The 17107-nt window shown below is 35.5% G+C and overlaps 2 protein-coding genes across 2 annotated transcripts; both read right to left on the bottom strand.

The window, feature by feature from the left end:
* Positions 1 to 7608: 7608 nt before the first annotated feature.
* LOC127494329 (ganglioside GM2 activator) lies at positions 7609 to 10466 on the bottom strand. Its single transcript, XM_051860119.1, has 4 exons — positions 9933 to 10466; positions 9704 to 9856; positions 9060 to 9245; positions 7609 to 8972 (listed from the first exon to the last, which is right to left on the bottom strand). The coding sequence occupies exons 1-4, from the start codon at positions 10014 to 10016 to the stop codon at positions 8799 to 8801; spliced, it is 597 nt and encodes a 198-aa protein (XP_051716079.1). The 5' UTR covers positions 10017 to 10466; the 3' UTR covers positions 7609 to 8798.
* Positions 10467 to 11404: 938 nt separating this feature from the next.
* On the bottom strand, positions 11405 to 16591 carry gm2a (ganglioside GM2 activator). The gene is made up of 4 exons (XM_051860118.1): positions 16287 to 16591; positions 16043 to 16195; positions 12031 to 12213; positions 11405 to 11952 (listed from the first exon to the last, which is right to left on the bottom strand). The coding sequence occupies exons 1-4, from the start codon at positions 16389 to 16391 to the stop codon at positions 11794 to 11796; spliced, it is 600 nt and encodes a 199-aa protein (XP_051716078.1). The 5' UTR covers positions 16392 to 16591; the 3' UTR covers positions 11405 to 11793.
* Positions 16592 to 17107: the final 516 nt, after the last annotated feature.

The raw sequence follows: 17107 nt of genomic DNA, 5'->3' as shown, positions 1-17107 counted from the left end.
AAGACTAGTTTTTCTTGTTCAAGAAGCCGTTTCACTCGGATATAGGCAGGGTTGCCAAGTCTGCGGTTTTTCCGCAGAATTGGGCTACTTTAACACTGTTGCTGTTGCTGTGCTGTTTTTCATGTCTGCGGGTTGAAGTGACCCAAAATAACATGATATTTAGCCCCTGAAATGCAAATTTTACCAGGGGAACCCCGCTAAAAATGCGATTCCCCCAATTGGGCGGGTTTTGTTGTAAAAACCTGGCAACCCTTGATATAGGCCTACATAGGGAAGAAATGACTATCGCTACTTCCGTTTCATGCCGACTTCAAGGTTTTGTTTTTGTTCAATACAATAATAATTCCCTATAAAGTTCAATTAAGCCTTATAATCAGTGTTGCCAATTTAGCTATTTTGTCACTAGATTTAGTGACTTCCCTGCCCCTTTTGAGACTTTTTTCAAAAGTTTAGGGACAAAGCAACTTCTTGGACAAACCTTATCTAGATTCTTATTTTGCCCACTGATCTATATTCATATTTATATAGATCGATAATTATGATGTCATCTAGTGACATTTAGCTACCAGTTTTAGCACACTGCTTATAATTATGTTGTTTATTAAAAAAAAATTTTTACAATAACCAGTTTTATTATGAATATTAAATATTGTTAATCCAAATTAAGTCCACATGAAAAAATACTATAGTAATTTATATAGTGTTTTTGAACCATACTATAGTAAAGTACTTGAATTAATTAAGTTTTCTACATTTATAGGGTATATTATACTACTATACACTACAGTTTACTGTAGTAAAAACTAAAGTATACTACAGTGTTTATTACAGTTAATCATTTCACTATAGCTATAGTTAAAATGCTGTAGCATTCATTAACAAAGTGTTTTAAATACTAAAATATATACAGTATACTACAATTTACTATAGTATGGTTCAAAAACACTATAGTATTTACTATAAATTACTATAGTATTTTTTCATGAATGTTTTGAAAAGTTTGAGGGTTAATTACAGGCTATAGGTAGTTACTGTCTGCTACTGCCAGCTAGAAAAAAAAAAACATTAAAATGAGCAAATTTATTGGACGTTTTGTTCTCTAAGCATAATATTGGTAATCTGTCTCCAAATTAAAATGAAGTCTGACATTAAATTGACCATATTATGCTGCAGGTTAAACTGAAGAGTAAAAATGTGAGGCTCACGGGTCAGAGTGAATTTTAAATTGTATTGTATTTTAACTTTTTGCTTTAGAGGAATTCTGTTTAGAGAAACTGTCAAAACAGCAGTGATCCATAGTCAGTGGTGAGGTATGTGGATGCACATGCTGAATGTAAACATAACAAGGTTTATACTGGCTGCCAGTTGTGGTTTCATCACCAATGTCATTTTAATGATAAATGAGTGTAAATTTACAAAGAGAGACGGATGGGTATTTAAACCTTTCTACCAATCTGTCACTGCCTATCATAACATAAAATATTGTTAAATGTTCAGTGGACAAAATATAAACCGGCACATCTGAGCTGATCACATTCACTGCTCTATATATGGTATACAGTAGAGTGTCAGAGATATTTTTGGCCTCTTGTTTGGTATACATAGCGCTAATATATGATACATCGACTTTGGATCATCTGGGTAATTTGAGACTTTCCTTTTTGTCGAAACTCTTTCTATTTATAGTAAGGTCTCTAATCTGTCATAAAAACGATAGAGCAGTTGTTGCCGAGAAGTGTGCGTGACGACAAACTTTCCATTGACAGTCAGCTGCAGGGTCTCGGCGGCTTAGTGGTGACAATAATAAAGTGAGTCGTCTGGTAGGTCAGGTCTCCGGTTATCTACAGGAACAAAAACACTGCAATCGCATAAAACAGTATGTTTGGATTTAACATAGGATTTGCCAAAGTTAACAGGCTTATCACACGTATGAGGTCAGGGTTTTAAGGGAAAACAATAAATCAAGCCTTTTTTCTTTAGCACTCCACCTCTTAATCATGGCATGAAGTCTGAATTGTTTTGAAACCCTCTTTGGAAAATAATATTTAGGGCCCGAGTACAGATGGTGTGAGGACCCTATTGTAATTGTTTGGTCAAATGAATCGTATTTTTGAGGGCCTAAACATGCTTGAAAACTCATGAAACTTTGCACACGCATCAGAAGTGGTGAAAATTTACGTCTGATATGGATTTCAGAATTAAGTGTGGCAAAATGGCTCAATAGCGCCACCTACAAAATTTAAATTAAGCGCCCTTCGCACTATACGTTTCATGTACATGTATGAAATTCAGTAGACACATGTAAAAGCCCTACAAAAAAGTCAGTGGGAGCAAAATCTGAAAACGTGAGATAAGTGAGATATTTTGAATTTTCTCTGCAAAAATTTGTATTTTTTGCCATTTCCAGACATCGTACTCCTCCTAAAGCTTTAATCAGATCAACGTCATATTTGGTCAGTCTAATCTAAAGGCCTTTGTGACGTAAAATCATGAAGATCTTGAGTTTTCGCTGAAGGGCTTGTCCGTGGTGGCCTGACAAAGTTCGATGTTTCACCGTGAAACAGGAAGTTGTTGTAACTCGTGCATACAATGTCTGATCTGCCCCAACTTCACATGTTTGATAAGAGTCCTGGCCTAAAGACATTTACATGCAAATATTCAGTTACAGTCATAGCGCCAACAAGATCAACGTCATATTTGGTCAGTCTAATCTTAAAGCCTTAGCGATGTTAAATTACGAAGATCTTGAGTTGTTGCTGAAGGGCGTGTCCGTGACGGTCTGACAAATCTGATGTTTTGCCATGAAACAGGAAGTTCTTGTAAGTCAGGCATACAATGTCCAACCTGCCCCAAACTACACGTTTGATAAGAGTCCTGGCTTGAAGACATCTACATGACAATATTCAGTTATAATAATAGCACCACCCACTGGCAACAGGAAGTGACGTTTATCACTGTGATGCACTACTAACAACATGCTAAAATATGCAATTGAGTCATATCGGCACCAGTTTTCCTAAAGCCACCGGGTGGCGGTGGCACGGGTGCGAGGGCCCTTTCATCGGTGCTTGCAGCTTTATTTTTTATTTGTATTTTGTGATGAAGCAGATTTAAAAAAAGCAAAATTACCTCGAAACAATTTGTTGAATATTTCAGTACATTAAAGGTGCACTATGTAGTTTTTCCATCCGATAGGGGGCGCCTATTCAAAACAAAGGCGTAGCTTGATGACGCCAAGTTTGAGCGCGGAATCTTGGGACATGTGGTCTTCACTTCACAGCCGGTGGAAATAAATCTGGATAGGACTCGGGCAGAAATTATGTTCATGGATGCGATTATTAACGTTACTGTAGTATGAAGCAGAGCAGGACCGAGTGTTGTGGGAGCTGAACGAGGCCGCTGGAGCGATTGCGCAACACACGCCTCACGAGCAGCTGAACTTTTATTATGCCACAGTCGCCGGCGCCGCTTCCGCTTTTCCGGTCATGAGTATGAGGTAACACAGCTCTGTTTATCATATTAGATACATTTGAGCATGTTGAAAATGATGTTATAATGTTACTCTGTGCGTTCACTCTGTGGCTGCTGTGAGACACTTGTTTGAGACACACTGCAGTAAGCTAGATCGATTTTAGAATATCATACTCACAAAAAAAATCAAGAAAATTAGATTTAAACAATAAGACTAAACGTGTTGAGCTATATAACAATAGTTTTCTGTCTATAAATGTAACCAAACAGTTGTTCCCTTGTTTATTAAAACATGTAATATATTAAAGCGTCTTTGTTGTTTCCATGGTTTATACAATAAAACCCGAAACCGAGGATAACGCGGGTATGATGCAATTGACAGGCGACTCCTCACACGTCCCGGAGCCTTGGTTAAAATAGCAATTTTCTCACGATTTACAAATAGTTGGAAACATTTGGGATATTGTAAGTACTCAAGTGAACAAAATATATAACACTGGCCTAGTGGTTTTTGGATAATTTACTGCAAAAATTTTACATATTGCACCTTTAAGTTCATTGTTCAAATTCACATATAGTGTATTTCTCTGTTTTTAATGTTTCTTTTTTGCATGGTAAACACATGTAGTGTGCCAGCCAGAAGGAGTATGTGCCACAAAGCTTTATGAACGTGCTTTGTGCCACAAAGCTCTTAAAAAAACCAGACGTAGCCTCTCAGTCAGCCAGGAGATAACATTCTTTCCATTGCTCCCCCTCCGACCCCAGGCATGGTGTAAGCCTCAAGGCCTCGGAAAACCTCAGTGTTTTCAGAGGACGAAATAAAACTTAGAAGTCCTACTGAGAGTTAAGCATCTGAGAGAACTATTAAGTTAGGTTTAATTAAAAGTGTAAAACATTAATGTGCAAAAAAATACATGATGATCACATGCTGCTGAAGATAAGTTTGTATAGAGTGCATTTTAATAATCATCACATTTCACATGTCAGGAAATTTTTACAAGTAATGGTACATCTGGGTTTAGCTATCATCAGAAATGAAGAACATGGCTAGTCTTGCTCAAAGTGGAAATCTGCTTTGGTTGGTATTCCACCTGGACATCTGGATTGAGGGATCTTGAAAGACAGCCTGAAAAATCAGGAATGCAAACAATGTTTACAGGAGGAGAACAAACTTGGGTGATGTTTTGACCGTATGAACATATCCTGGTAAGAAATCAGCATAATGAAATGTCAAAGCTTGTCGTGTAGTAAAACTTTTTACTACACGACTATTGGAACAGCATCCTATACTTGCCGACTTTGTAAATGGTTACAGAGAAAAACTAGCCACCACTAACGACTGATGATCACACACTACCAGACATTCAAACTAACACAGAAACATGTGCCTCATTGCTAGGAGACACATGAAAAATGAACACAATGTGTTTTAAAATTAGCTCAAAATATTAGACATGTTTGATATCCTCCGACTAAATGGAATCATAGTCTAAAGCTAAAAATATTGTCTGAGAATCTGTGCCCATCATTCACAATGTGGTATTCTATAAAATGTCAACACTGACTGCCTAAAATCTGTATATTGGCTCTGATATTTGCTTACTAGCATCTAGACTGCAAATCAGGGCAAAAATCTGTATAAAAGTCCAGAGTCAGTCAGCAGATTTGCATAGTGGATTATGAGCACAGACTCTGTATTTTTAGCTTCAGACTCTGATTCCATCCAGTCAGAGGATATCTTGATACTTGAGGCAATGAGGCACATATTTCTTGAATTTTTTGTATCCAGAACAACTTGAAAGTCTGGTAGTGTGTGATTCCCAGTTATTTTTATCTGTTACCATTTAAAAAAATCACCAAGTGTGTTTTAAAATTTTATCAGATTTTAAAAGTCACGTATAGTGACTTTTTTTCTGTGGAAAGCAAAACATTTTGTGCACTCTGACTCCATAAAATGAAGTCATACTATCAAGCTATCAAGGCTATCAAGCTTAAAAAAGGATAAAAAAAGTACCACTGCAGCTTCTCATTAGCATTTGCATATATTTAAACTTTTGGTTACACATGAGAATAGCATTTTGCATCACAGACATCACTGACATGACGGTGCGAATGAGATTTGAGAGTTATGGTGCAGTGGAAAGCTTATCAGACTTAAAAATAAATAAATAAACCAGCAGAGCATCTCAGACTCGCTGGAAGAATGTAATACATAACTAATGAAAACTGTTACTGATTTGAGTGTTTATTAAGAACAAAAATTATATAGAAATTACTTTTTAAAGGTGAATCATGTAATTTTTATGTTCTCTTAACCCAGTTTATTGTTCGTTTACTACTATTAGTATGCCATTCATGGGCTTATATTCCCCACTGATCCTCCCAGACACCATCAAGTCCACTCAGATCTGTCAATCTCTTTCCAGCTCAACCTATAGTGAGAATTTGGGGCGTGGCTACAGTAGCAGGCGGAGCCAGGTGGTGCTCACTGCAGTGCCAAATAACTTCCAGACCTGCTTTGAACCTAATGGGTGGAGTTTAACCTAATTAGTTTAGGGAGAGAGTAAGGTTAGAGTTAGGGGTCGTTCACACAGAACAAGTTTTTACATTCTAATGCGCTACTTTTTCATTGTTTTTCTACATAAATGCGCTAGACGGAAGTGTATGACCATGTATGTCTTTTGCAGCGTCTCGCGCATGAAATGCCGTGCTCAAATCAGTTCAACTTTTAAAAAACGAGTCTCGAGGCCTTGCATTTTCCCCCATTCTGCTGCCCACGTCACGCTATTTTCAAAGCAAAAATGTGTTCTGTGTGAATGAGCCCTTATTAGGGTGTGGCTGAACCTTCAAGCTCCACCCATAACATCTAGAGAGGCGGGGTCAAACTCCACCCATTGGCTCTGCAGTGAGTTCTCTATTTAGCCGGAGCGTTACGTGGGAAAAGACATTTAGCTTCGGGTACAGGAGTGCAAGCCAAAATTCACTGCATTTAGATGATTCATAACCACGTCAAAACCACGTGTGCCACACGAGTCCTGAAAAGTGAAAACAAAGTGTCTCGATCGCCCCCAGGTGGCTGGATGCAGTATAGGTCATAAACCCCACCCTCTCCATGTAATGTAATGAACGTGAGATAAACTAAACAGTCAAATTACACGTCAAATCTTTTCTTCTAAAGATGGTTTCTCTCATTTTAGGCAGTTTTTATCACAATGATGTTAGTTAAAGTGTTCTTTCTTTAAATAAGTTTGTTTTAATTTAGTTATTTGAGGCTATAGACTTTATGCGCCAGAGAAACAAGCGCGCCGCCATCTTTATAAAATTGTCTTTGAACTTCCGTTTTGCGGTAGCTATGTACATTTATGGCATCACTGTCAAAGAAATAATTAGCTGGTTAAGTGGATTTACTTGTTGTAGAGTCAATGAAAGTTATCATGAGCATTGTAATGTTGAAATTTAAAGCAGATGTCTTAACAAATGTCAGTAGAACAGGAAGATTTTAAAACGAGCAGTTCATTCATAAATATGTAAGATCGCTGTGGAAATACAAACCGGAAGTCAAAAGACAACGAGCGCAACGCTGAAAAGGGGCGGGGCTACATAAGGTCTATCCACCTTATTCCTGACTAGCCTACTGCGTTTCGAATTATGGGTTGCACTTCCGGTTTGGGGAACTTCCATTTAAAAAGACTGAAACGAATCGTTTCAAATCATAAGGTTGCCCAACAAATAAAGCTTATCCGTCAGTTTGACTGAATGAGCTGTCAATTTTTCTTTTGATATGTTTTATTTTCAGACATCATGAGAATAACGTAAGGCTTGGTATTTTAACGTAACATGTTATAACAAGAATATCTATGGCAAGAGCTCTTTTCAGTCGCTGCTTTCTATCCTCGTGATTATTTTCTTTTGTCCCTTTGCATACCACTAAGGACAACATATACTACACATTTGTGGTCTGTTCTCCCGATATAATTTACGATATATATATACGAATAGTTCACTGGAATGCACGAAGAATCTCTCGTTTTTCTCCTCAAAGCCTCACGTCTCTTTCCAGGTTTGTTTTCACAGGTAAATACAATTTATTATTTGTAAAAATGATTGAAATCACTTTGAAATAGTATCACGCAATGCTGAAGTTCATGAACATTTATTTTTATTAAGGCAACATATATTATATAATACAGACATATATCACTAGTTGTATTTAACCCGTCCGTTATGGCCTGTTGAAAGTACCTTGTTGATGTTTTTACACTATTAAATGTCCTTTTAATGTTTGTTGGTTGAAGGGTGAGTAGAATAATGTAATCTCACTGTACCCAGTTTTTTAAAAAAAAACGTATAATTGCGTTCATAGAGCGAGTTTTTCACTGACTGTTTACAGCTTAACGGAAGTTACACCCATAATTCGCGCAAAGCGTCATGGGGCGTGGGAATAAGGTGGATAAAAACTTGGATTTTGACGTCATGATTGACAGCTAAGATTACAGCTTCTCTGAGCAAAGTCGTCACTGAAGCACCAACGGACGTTTCTCTGGATCTTCGGGAGGAGATTGGAGCTTTAACTTAAATTTCTGCATTTCCAGAACTGTTTATTTCACACCAACATAATGTGTTGTTCTGCAGTATTAACCGATTCTGGGCGGGACGTTGATATCGCGGCTCCACTTCGCGCTCACTACTGCGCAGACTCAGGCTCCAAGTTCACTATGCGCAGACTCGAGACTCAAGATGTCAGCGCCATATTGACACACTGGCGGCTTCAGTTACTATAATGGAAGGTGCGTCGTCCATCTTTTTTTACAGTCTATGGTCAAATTGAACAAAGCTTTGAGATGCAACACGCTACAATGGACACTTTAATACCATACAGCACCATCACAGACCCATTCAAAAATACAAATGTACCAGTTTATAATGTCTACTTATACAGCCTCAAACAGTTTTGGCACATCATGCCAAAAAAAAAAGCACCCCCAGTGCAGATAAGTTGGATGGGTTTATTAAAAGCGAGACGATTGTGTTCGCTCTACTCAACTGGATACTCATGACACATAGCAGCAACTGTAAGCTGTGTTTGTGATGTTTGAGTTGGCATAAATTCTTACATTTACAAACATTTAAAGTCTGATCTGAAAATGTTTACAGCAGTTATCAATTAAAACAAGTTCATGAGATGTACATTGCTTGTTAAAGTGTATGCTCATGATGACTAAAAAAAGTAGTCATTTTAAAACTTAATTTACTGCAGGTACTGTAGATTAGCTTCATGGTTTTGTGGCTCTTGTCACTTTCCTAAAAGCCAGGAACAGAGCAGAGTGCTACATTTCATTGTGTTGGTTGAGTAGTCCTGATGCCACTGAGAAGTTGACTTTAAGGCATCCCAGTTCTTTTTCAGAGTTGCCTAAAATTATCTGTAATCTGAAATTGGTCAGTTTGTCAGGCAGTGAAAAATTTGGTATGTAGATTCCCGACGTTGGCCAAATGTAGTCACCCTAAAACAACGAGATACATGTTAACTTTAATAACACAGATAAAGTTTGATGTGAACTTATATATTCAGTGAATCAGACAACACTCACAGCTTTGAGCGGGCAGCCGCAGGATAAACTACTAGGACCTAGAGAGTCAGGACAGAATCCTGTGTATGTCATAAAGACCTGGACCAACCGGTCACAGGCATCAGGGTAATAACAACTTCCTTGGTCATAAACACAAGGTATTTTTACCCACGCACCAGCAACTTCTTTTTCAAGTGTCACGTTCACCTGAAACAAATAAAATAACGTCATCCAAAAGATAGGACATGGTGTTGGTGAAATGCAGTCATACAGGTTTACAGTCTCTTATGACAGTCAAGGTGCATAAATCTCAGACATAAAAACGTAAGTTTGTTAAAGCTAGCTAATAATGGGAATGGATGGGGTACTAACTCAATTCAGAGGTTTATGGTACCATGGTTATAGTAAACTAAAACGTAAATAAATGTTAATAAATGCCAACATTTCTCATTTTCATTTATTTTAACTTGATGTAGTAAAATAGTTAAACTAAAAATGAAATGAGTAAATAAAAGCTACATGACCATTAAATCACTAATAAAACTGACAAAAATGAAAATAAAAAAAAATAAAAAATAAAAACTAGTATCTCAATGATACTAAAAATGACACTGAATGGTACAAGATCACCATATCAGACGTCATATTACGACATTTCAACTTACAGGCAGAGGAGAGAGCAGATCTATTAATGTGGTGGCTGATGCAGGTGCTAATACATATCCTGGTGAAGGAATTGGGTTTGGATACACATGTAGAGTCTTCACATGTATGGGGTCATCAGGCTTTCCACAGCTTTCCCAGGAAAAGCCCTTAAACTTCCATAACACAAAGTATAACATGACAATACAAAGAAAACTAAAATAGTATCAAATTTCAATCTCATGTTCTTACCTTCCGAAATTGGCTCGAGACTTCCAGCAAAAAACAGTTGGCAGAGAACAAAACGATAAACACGGAAATGCAGCTTTTCTTCATTTCACACGGTTGTGTCACCTTGAATTTAAGGTTAATTATCGAAGAGGTATTTAGCTACTAAACGTTAAAGATATAATACTCTGAAACACTGCACATTAACGTGATTAGTCACAGTTTAGAAAGTGTGTCATGTGAGTTTGTTCTGTTAATGAAATGTTTTTTTTTTTTCCGTGATTCTTTATGCTTTTATAAAAACAATTACACAGCGACCTCTACAGGCTGATTCACACCATGACAACCCTTTAAAAAACCTCAAAGATAATAACTACAACAATAATTTAAATCTGTTTTACGATTCCATGAAAAAAATTAACTCAATTTTTCTCTTTTAAAAATGTAGAGTTTAAAACACTGTTTTTTCACTGAATCTTCAAAGCCAATTTGCAAAATGTTGGTTTCTTTAAAGGAATAGTTCACCCAAAAATGAAAATTCTGTAATTACTCACCCTCATGTCATTCATCTTTGGAACACAAATTAAGATATTTTTCATTAAAAAAAATGGCTAAGTGAGGCCTGCATTGCCAGCAAGACAATTTCAAAACACTGCTTCATGAAGCTTCGAAGCTTTACGAATCTTTTGTTTTGAATCAGTGGTTCGGAGCGTGTATCAAACTGCCAAAGTCACGTGATTTCAGTAAACGAGGCTTCTTTACGTCATAAGTGTTTCGCAATTTCAGTGGTTCACCACTGGGGGGGTGTGACTTTGGCAGTTTGAACCACTGATTCGAAACAAGACATTGGTAAAGCTTCGAAGCTTTATGAAGCAGTGTTTTGAAATCGCCCATCACTAGATATTGTTTAACAAAGTTGGTATTTTATTTTTTTGCCGCACAAAAAGTATTCTCGTAACATATGGTTAAACCACTGTAGTCACATGAACTGTTTTAAATACGTCTTTAGTACCTTTCTGGGCATTGAAAGTGTTAATTGTCTTACTGGAAATGGAGGCCTCATTGAGCCATCAGATTTTATCAAAAATATCTTAATTTGTGTTCTGAAGATGAACGAAGGTCTTACAGGTGTGGAACGACATGAGGGTGAGTAATTAATGACAGAATTTTCATTTTTGGGTGAACTAACCCTTTAAAGACATCTCTGTCACGTTTGTTGAGGATTACAGTGCAAACATGTGATTATTATTATAAAAGCCTAGTGTGTGAAATGAAAACTATACACCTTTCACTCCAACACACTGCCTCTTTATCAAACATGTACATGTTTCTGAAAATATAATGATGATCATAATGATGTGCAGTAACAGCAAAAAAAATTTAAGAATTAAAAAAGTATCAGACTCAGTGAGAAAATGTAAAACAACTACTAAAAACTTGGATGTTTATTAAGAACAAAAACAAGAAATTTCCCTTTTAAACAAAAAGGATTCAGCTTTGCTTTGACACTGAACTTTATTAGTAACAAAAAAACAACATAAATCATGACAGAAAAAAACATTCATGTTAATTAGAATAAGTCATTAAAAAATGTGCAGTTTATGATCTAAAGATTTTCCCATGAGTCAGAGCTGTCAAACTTTGTACAGTGGTTTGTAAAGTAACCTGAAGTAGGAATATTTACAGCTTCTACCAGTCATTTAAAAACTATTAGTTAAAATGAAATGTGCTCATACTGACTGAAAAGTCGTCATTCTAAAAAGTTATGAAAGAGAAACTCATTCTATAGATTAATCACAAACAACCTTTCACCAGGAAATGTTTTGTCTCGTCTTACCCAAAAACCAGTGCCACGACAGTAAATGATCTCTGCTTGATAATGTTGTTACTTTGAGGAATGCAACGAGAAGGCGATTTTGAGGCATCCCAGTTCTTTCTCAGAGCTTCCTAAAACACCCTGTACTTTGTAATTGCCATTGGTCAGCCAGCCAGGCAGTTCAACTTCCGGTATGTAGATATCTGACGTCGGCAAAGAATAATCACCCTGGAAAAAAAAATATCAATGTTATGCCTGATGCACTTTTGTGTTCTTGTATGTACAATAAAATCAGGAGACACTCACAGCTTTGAACGGGCAGTGGCAGGGCAGGCCGTATGTATGCAGAGGCTCAGGACAGTCCTGTCCAGGGGGGATCAGCTGATCGAGTAGGTCACAGACATTTGGATAATGACAACTTCCTATTTCTTCCAGACAGGGTATTTTCACCCAAATACCAGCTACTTCTTTTTCCAGCGTCACGTTCACCTGAAACAGATAACAGTGTGAACAGGAATGAAGTTATTAAAACAACGCCTTATGAAGACACAAACTATAAAAAGTGACACGCTTGGAGGTTTACAGCCTCTTGTGATCGTCACAAGACACCCAACAGAGGTTTCAGGCATAAAAACATTTATTTCACTAGCAGTTTATGAAGGCATACACAAGGTCAAAGAATGGCCAGGAAACTCTGAACTGAATTCAGATGTTAATGGTGCAAGGTACAATATAGCCTCCTAAACACCAATTTTTTTGTATTATTTTTTATTAAATGTCTTTGAAATCGGGAATTATGACAATGAAGCAAAGTAACTTCTTCAGCGTGTCATCTGTAACTCTGGTATTATCCAGTCGTGGTCAAGAGTTTACATACCCCTCGCAGAATCTGCAAAATGTTAATTATATTTAACAAAATCATACAAAATACATTGTCCCGAATAAGATACTTTACATAACAGATGTTTCCATATAGTCCACAAGACAAAAAAAAAAAAAATATAGCTAAATGTATAAAAATGACCCCGTTCAAAAGTTTACATACCCTTGATTTTTAATACTTATTACATTGATGATCCATGAATCCAGAAGGAAACATGATGCATTAAGAGCCGGGGGGTTAAAACTTTTGGAATTTGAAGATCAAGTTAAATTGTACTTAATTTGTCTTCTGGGAAACATGCAAGTATCTTCTATAGCTTCCGAAGGGCAGTACTAAATGGAAAAGAAAAAAAAAAAAAAAAAAATTAAACAAAATAAAAAATGTAGACATCTTTATCCTGTTCAAAAGTTTTCACCCCCCCGACTCTTAATGCATCGTGTTTCCTTCTGGAGCATCAGTGAATGTTTGAACCTTTTTTAATAGTTGTGTTTGAGTCCCTCAGTTGTCCTCAGTGTGAAAAGATGGATCTCAAAATCATACAGTCACTGCTGGAAAGGGTTCAAATATGCAAAAAATCCTTGAAAACTGAAGAATCTGCAGGACCTGGAGGATTTTTCTGAAGAACAGAGCTCAGTTTAACGGCTCAAAACAAACAAGGCACTCATGAACAACCATCACAAAACAACAAAAAAAAGTCGTAGATCATCCAGGTAATGACACACAGTATTAAGAATCAAGAGTATGTAAACTTTTGATCAGGATCATTTTTATAAATTCAGCTATTTTGTTGTCTCGTGGACTAAATGTACACATCTTTTATGCAAAATATCTTATTCAGCACAAATAACATGCATTTTGTATGATCCCTCTTATTTTTAGTTAAAATAATAACCATTTTTCAGATTCTGCAAGGTAAGGTTTGAGCAAGACTGTATAAAATTGTTTTTTCCTATGCAGACTAGCATATATAATTAGAAATGCTTATTTAAATAGCCCTTTAATTAAAAAAGTGATTCATATTTTCTTAAACATGTTATGAATAATATTACAAAGTGTTTTTATAAAATGTATTTATTCCTGATTTGTTGCACTATTTGTGTTAACAAATTTGGGTGTTTCCAACCTTAAAGTCTAATTTTCAAGTTGTTGTTTAAACTATATAATAATTGGCAGTGTAATAAGTTTCATAGGTTTTTTTTTTTTTTTTTAACGCCATGCCAGCTTCTATGGCTATAGGGGAGAGTGGGGTAAGATGAGCCATTTTTTACTTATGTGGTCCTTAAGCTAAGGGAAAATGAGGCAGAAGCACAATGAAAGTATTTAAAGTAATTTCAGGCTGTTTCCTATCATTTTAAATGATCAGAATACATCTATGACAAAGGGTTCTAAAAATATGGCTTCTTATAAAACAAAGTGTTCCTCTGGCTCAATTTACCCCAACAAATATTCTTTACAAATATTTTACAAATATTTCTTTTTTTAAGCTAAATTAAACAACATAAAACCAACCAAATGAAGTTGAAATTTCAGTATGTTTAATTGTTTGCATTTCTGAAACAATATGTTGAACATCAAAGTTGTAACCTTCCCATAAACAGACTAAACAGAGAGTTTGTTGAGTAAAATTAAATAAAAACTAAATAAGAATGAATATAAATGCCACTAAAACTAATAAACGTTTTAGTCAAAAGGTTCTTGACATGGTAGTTTTTCTGCAATGTCGACCATGTTAGGCCATTAGAGACTACAGGTGGAAAGATATATATGCTTAAACATCTTCTGGTTCGTATCAGAGAAGGATTTGGTGTACTACACTGTTCCTATCAAATAAACTCGAAAATAAAGATTAACTAAACCAGTTGCGTAAAATTACATTGAAATGACACCAGTTTATCCTTCAGATTTAACTTAAATTCATTGCGTTATGTTGGGGTAAGTTAAAACGCTGGCTCAATTTACCCCACAGCATTTGGCTCACTTTGCCCCATAGCTGCCATTTTAGGAAAAGCTAGCTATCTTACCAATTCAGAATAATATTTAGCTAAATGACTTGCATGGTTTTATACGTTGCTAAATCACCAATATGCATCACAATTAGTTTTAGACCTGGACAAATGAAACAGCCATTACATCTGTTATGTTAAAATTTTACTTTGACAAGCCAAAAACAGTTTTTAAAGTAAATAAGCAACTTCCACTCCTCCCATGTGCTTCTCCTTTTCACAGTCTGGCAGAAATGATGGGTGGTTCTGAAATATATATGGTCACATGACGATAAAATGTTATGGTTGCCAAGATACAAGGGGTGGGTCAGCTTACCCGCTGGCATATCTTACCCCACTCTCCCCTATTCATGGCTAGAGAGAGGTTTAGTTTAAATTTTTAATTTATTTATTTATTTTTTTTAATAAATAAGATGTTTAAGATTCATTTTTCCTAAAAACCTTAAAACTAATTTTGGATTTTAATGTTATGTTTTTATGTTCAGACTTTTTATACTTGAAGTTGCTTTCAGACTTATACTTTTTATTACAACAATAGATTACTAATTCTTTTTTTTTTTTTTTTTTACATTTTCAGACCAATCCCAAACATAATACATAACCAATAAAAAAAAAGAAAGAAGAAGAAATAGAACAGAAAACTTAAATAAAATAAGAATACAACTAATTATAGAAAATAGTCATAGTAATACAAATAGATAAAATACAATATATACTTAATATAAATATATATATATATATATATATATATATATATATATATATATATATATATATATATATATATATATATATATATATTTATACACACACACACACACATTATCACATTAATGTTACGTTAAAAAAAAAAAAAAAAAAAAAAAAAAAAAAATCACAAAACGGTAACACTTTACAATAAGGTTTCATTAGTTAACATGAAATAAGAAAGGAGGATACTTATTAATCTTAGTTAATTTTAATTTCAACATTTATCAATACATTATGGAAATCAAATGATTTGTTAACATTAGTTAATGCACTGTGAACTATCATGAACAAACTATGAACAACTGTATTTTTATTAACTAACATTATCAAAGATTAATAAACTCTGTTTTTCTCATTGTTAGTTCCAGTTAATGCATTAACTAATGTTAACAAATGAACCTCATTGTAATGTAACGTGTTACCCACAAAACAATGTATGTAGAGTTCCTCTTTCCATAAAAATACGTAATCATGAGGTTACCTTTTTAACCAAGAGGAGGAAGTTAGGACTTCTGGCTTTTCTGAAAATCCTACAGGTCTCTCAGAAATATGAAATACCCAGACATATGCTTAGACATATTCACTAAAAAAAAAAAAGTCCTCTACAAACATGCAATTCTGGGTCCCAAGATAAAAATCTAAATGTATTTAGGCTTTCTATAAGCATGATTTCTTAACTTACAGAGAGAGGAGATGCCAGCTCTACTGATGTTGTGCCTGATGCATATGCTGTTAACTGTCCTGGAATGGGAATGGGATCTGGGGATATATTAAGAGTCTTTAATCGTGCAGGATCATTTGGTTTATCGCAGTCTTGCCAAGAAAATCCCCACACCTGTTCAATGATAAAAATGCACAACTTAAAGAAAACACAAATTATATAGTCACCCATAATAAAGTCTGATTAGAGTATTTCACATTCTTACCGTGGTTAATTTAGAGATTTTCCTGCTGAGCAAGTGGCTCGAGCCTTCCAGCAAAAAACAGTTTGCAGCGAAAAGAGCGATAAACACGGAAGCGCAGCTTTTCATTTTGCACGGTATTAAGTCAAAAACACGAAGTATAACTTTGGATTTTGTTTAACAAGAGAGCTTTACGAAATCACAAGCGACCATGCCCAAAAACAGGCACTGCACAACGAGATGTGACTTAACGGCACCTGACAGAACAAAATGATAACAAAGCGCGTTGAAGACAATTAATAGCTTCACTTCAGGAACTATCAGTAAGGGTCATGTGAGTGTTGTGGTATTTAAATGTTTTGCCAAAGATGAATCTTTCCGCATTTAATACTGCGAGATACAGTGTTACAGCGACCTCTAACGGCAGGAGGAATAACAGCAAGTCCGTTAGCAGACATGTTTAGCAAAGACAGGTACTGTTTAAACAACAAAACGACAACCTCTTATTGTAACTTTCAACACAAGTGCTTTTTTTGGTACTTACAGCTTTTGACCTATAAAAATTGCCACGCAGAAACAGTTTTGTCAACACTGGCAGATATGTATGATAACATTTATGAAATAGGGTAACATTAAAGTAAATCTTCCGCTATGAATTCAACAAGGCCATACTGCCTCTGGTGAGTTTACAATTTATATAATAAAATTATTTTGTGTTATATTCGTAATTTTAAAGTATATTTTCTGTCACCTATTGTTCTGGAATTTTAGTTTTCCTCACTTTCTGTAGGTCCTGTTCATTTCCAGCAACATCAGATGAACTATTCCACCGAATGGGTGCCATT

Source organism: Ctenopharyngodon idella, chromosome 14 (genome assembly GCF_019924925.1).
Source record: "Ctenopharyngodon idella isolate HZGC_01 chromosome 14, HZGC01, whole genome shotgun sequence".
In the NCBI taxonomy this organism is placed as follows: Eukaryota; Metazoa; Chordata; class Actinopteri; order Cypriniformes; family Xenocyprididae; genus Ctenopharyngodon; species Ctenopharyngodon idella.
The sequence above is the reverse complement of the archived record's forward strand: the minus strand, read 5'-3'. Positions and strand labels throughout refer to the sequence as shown.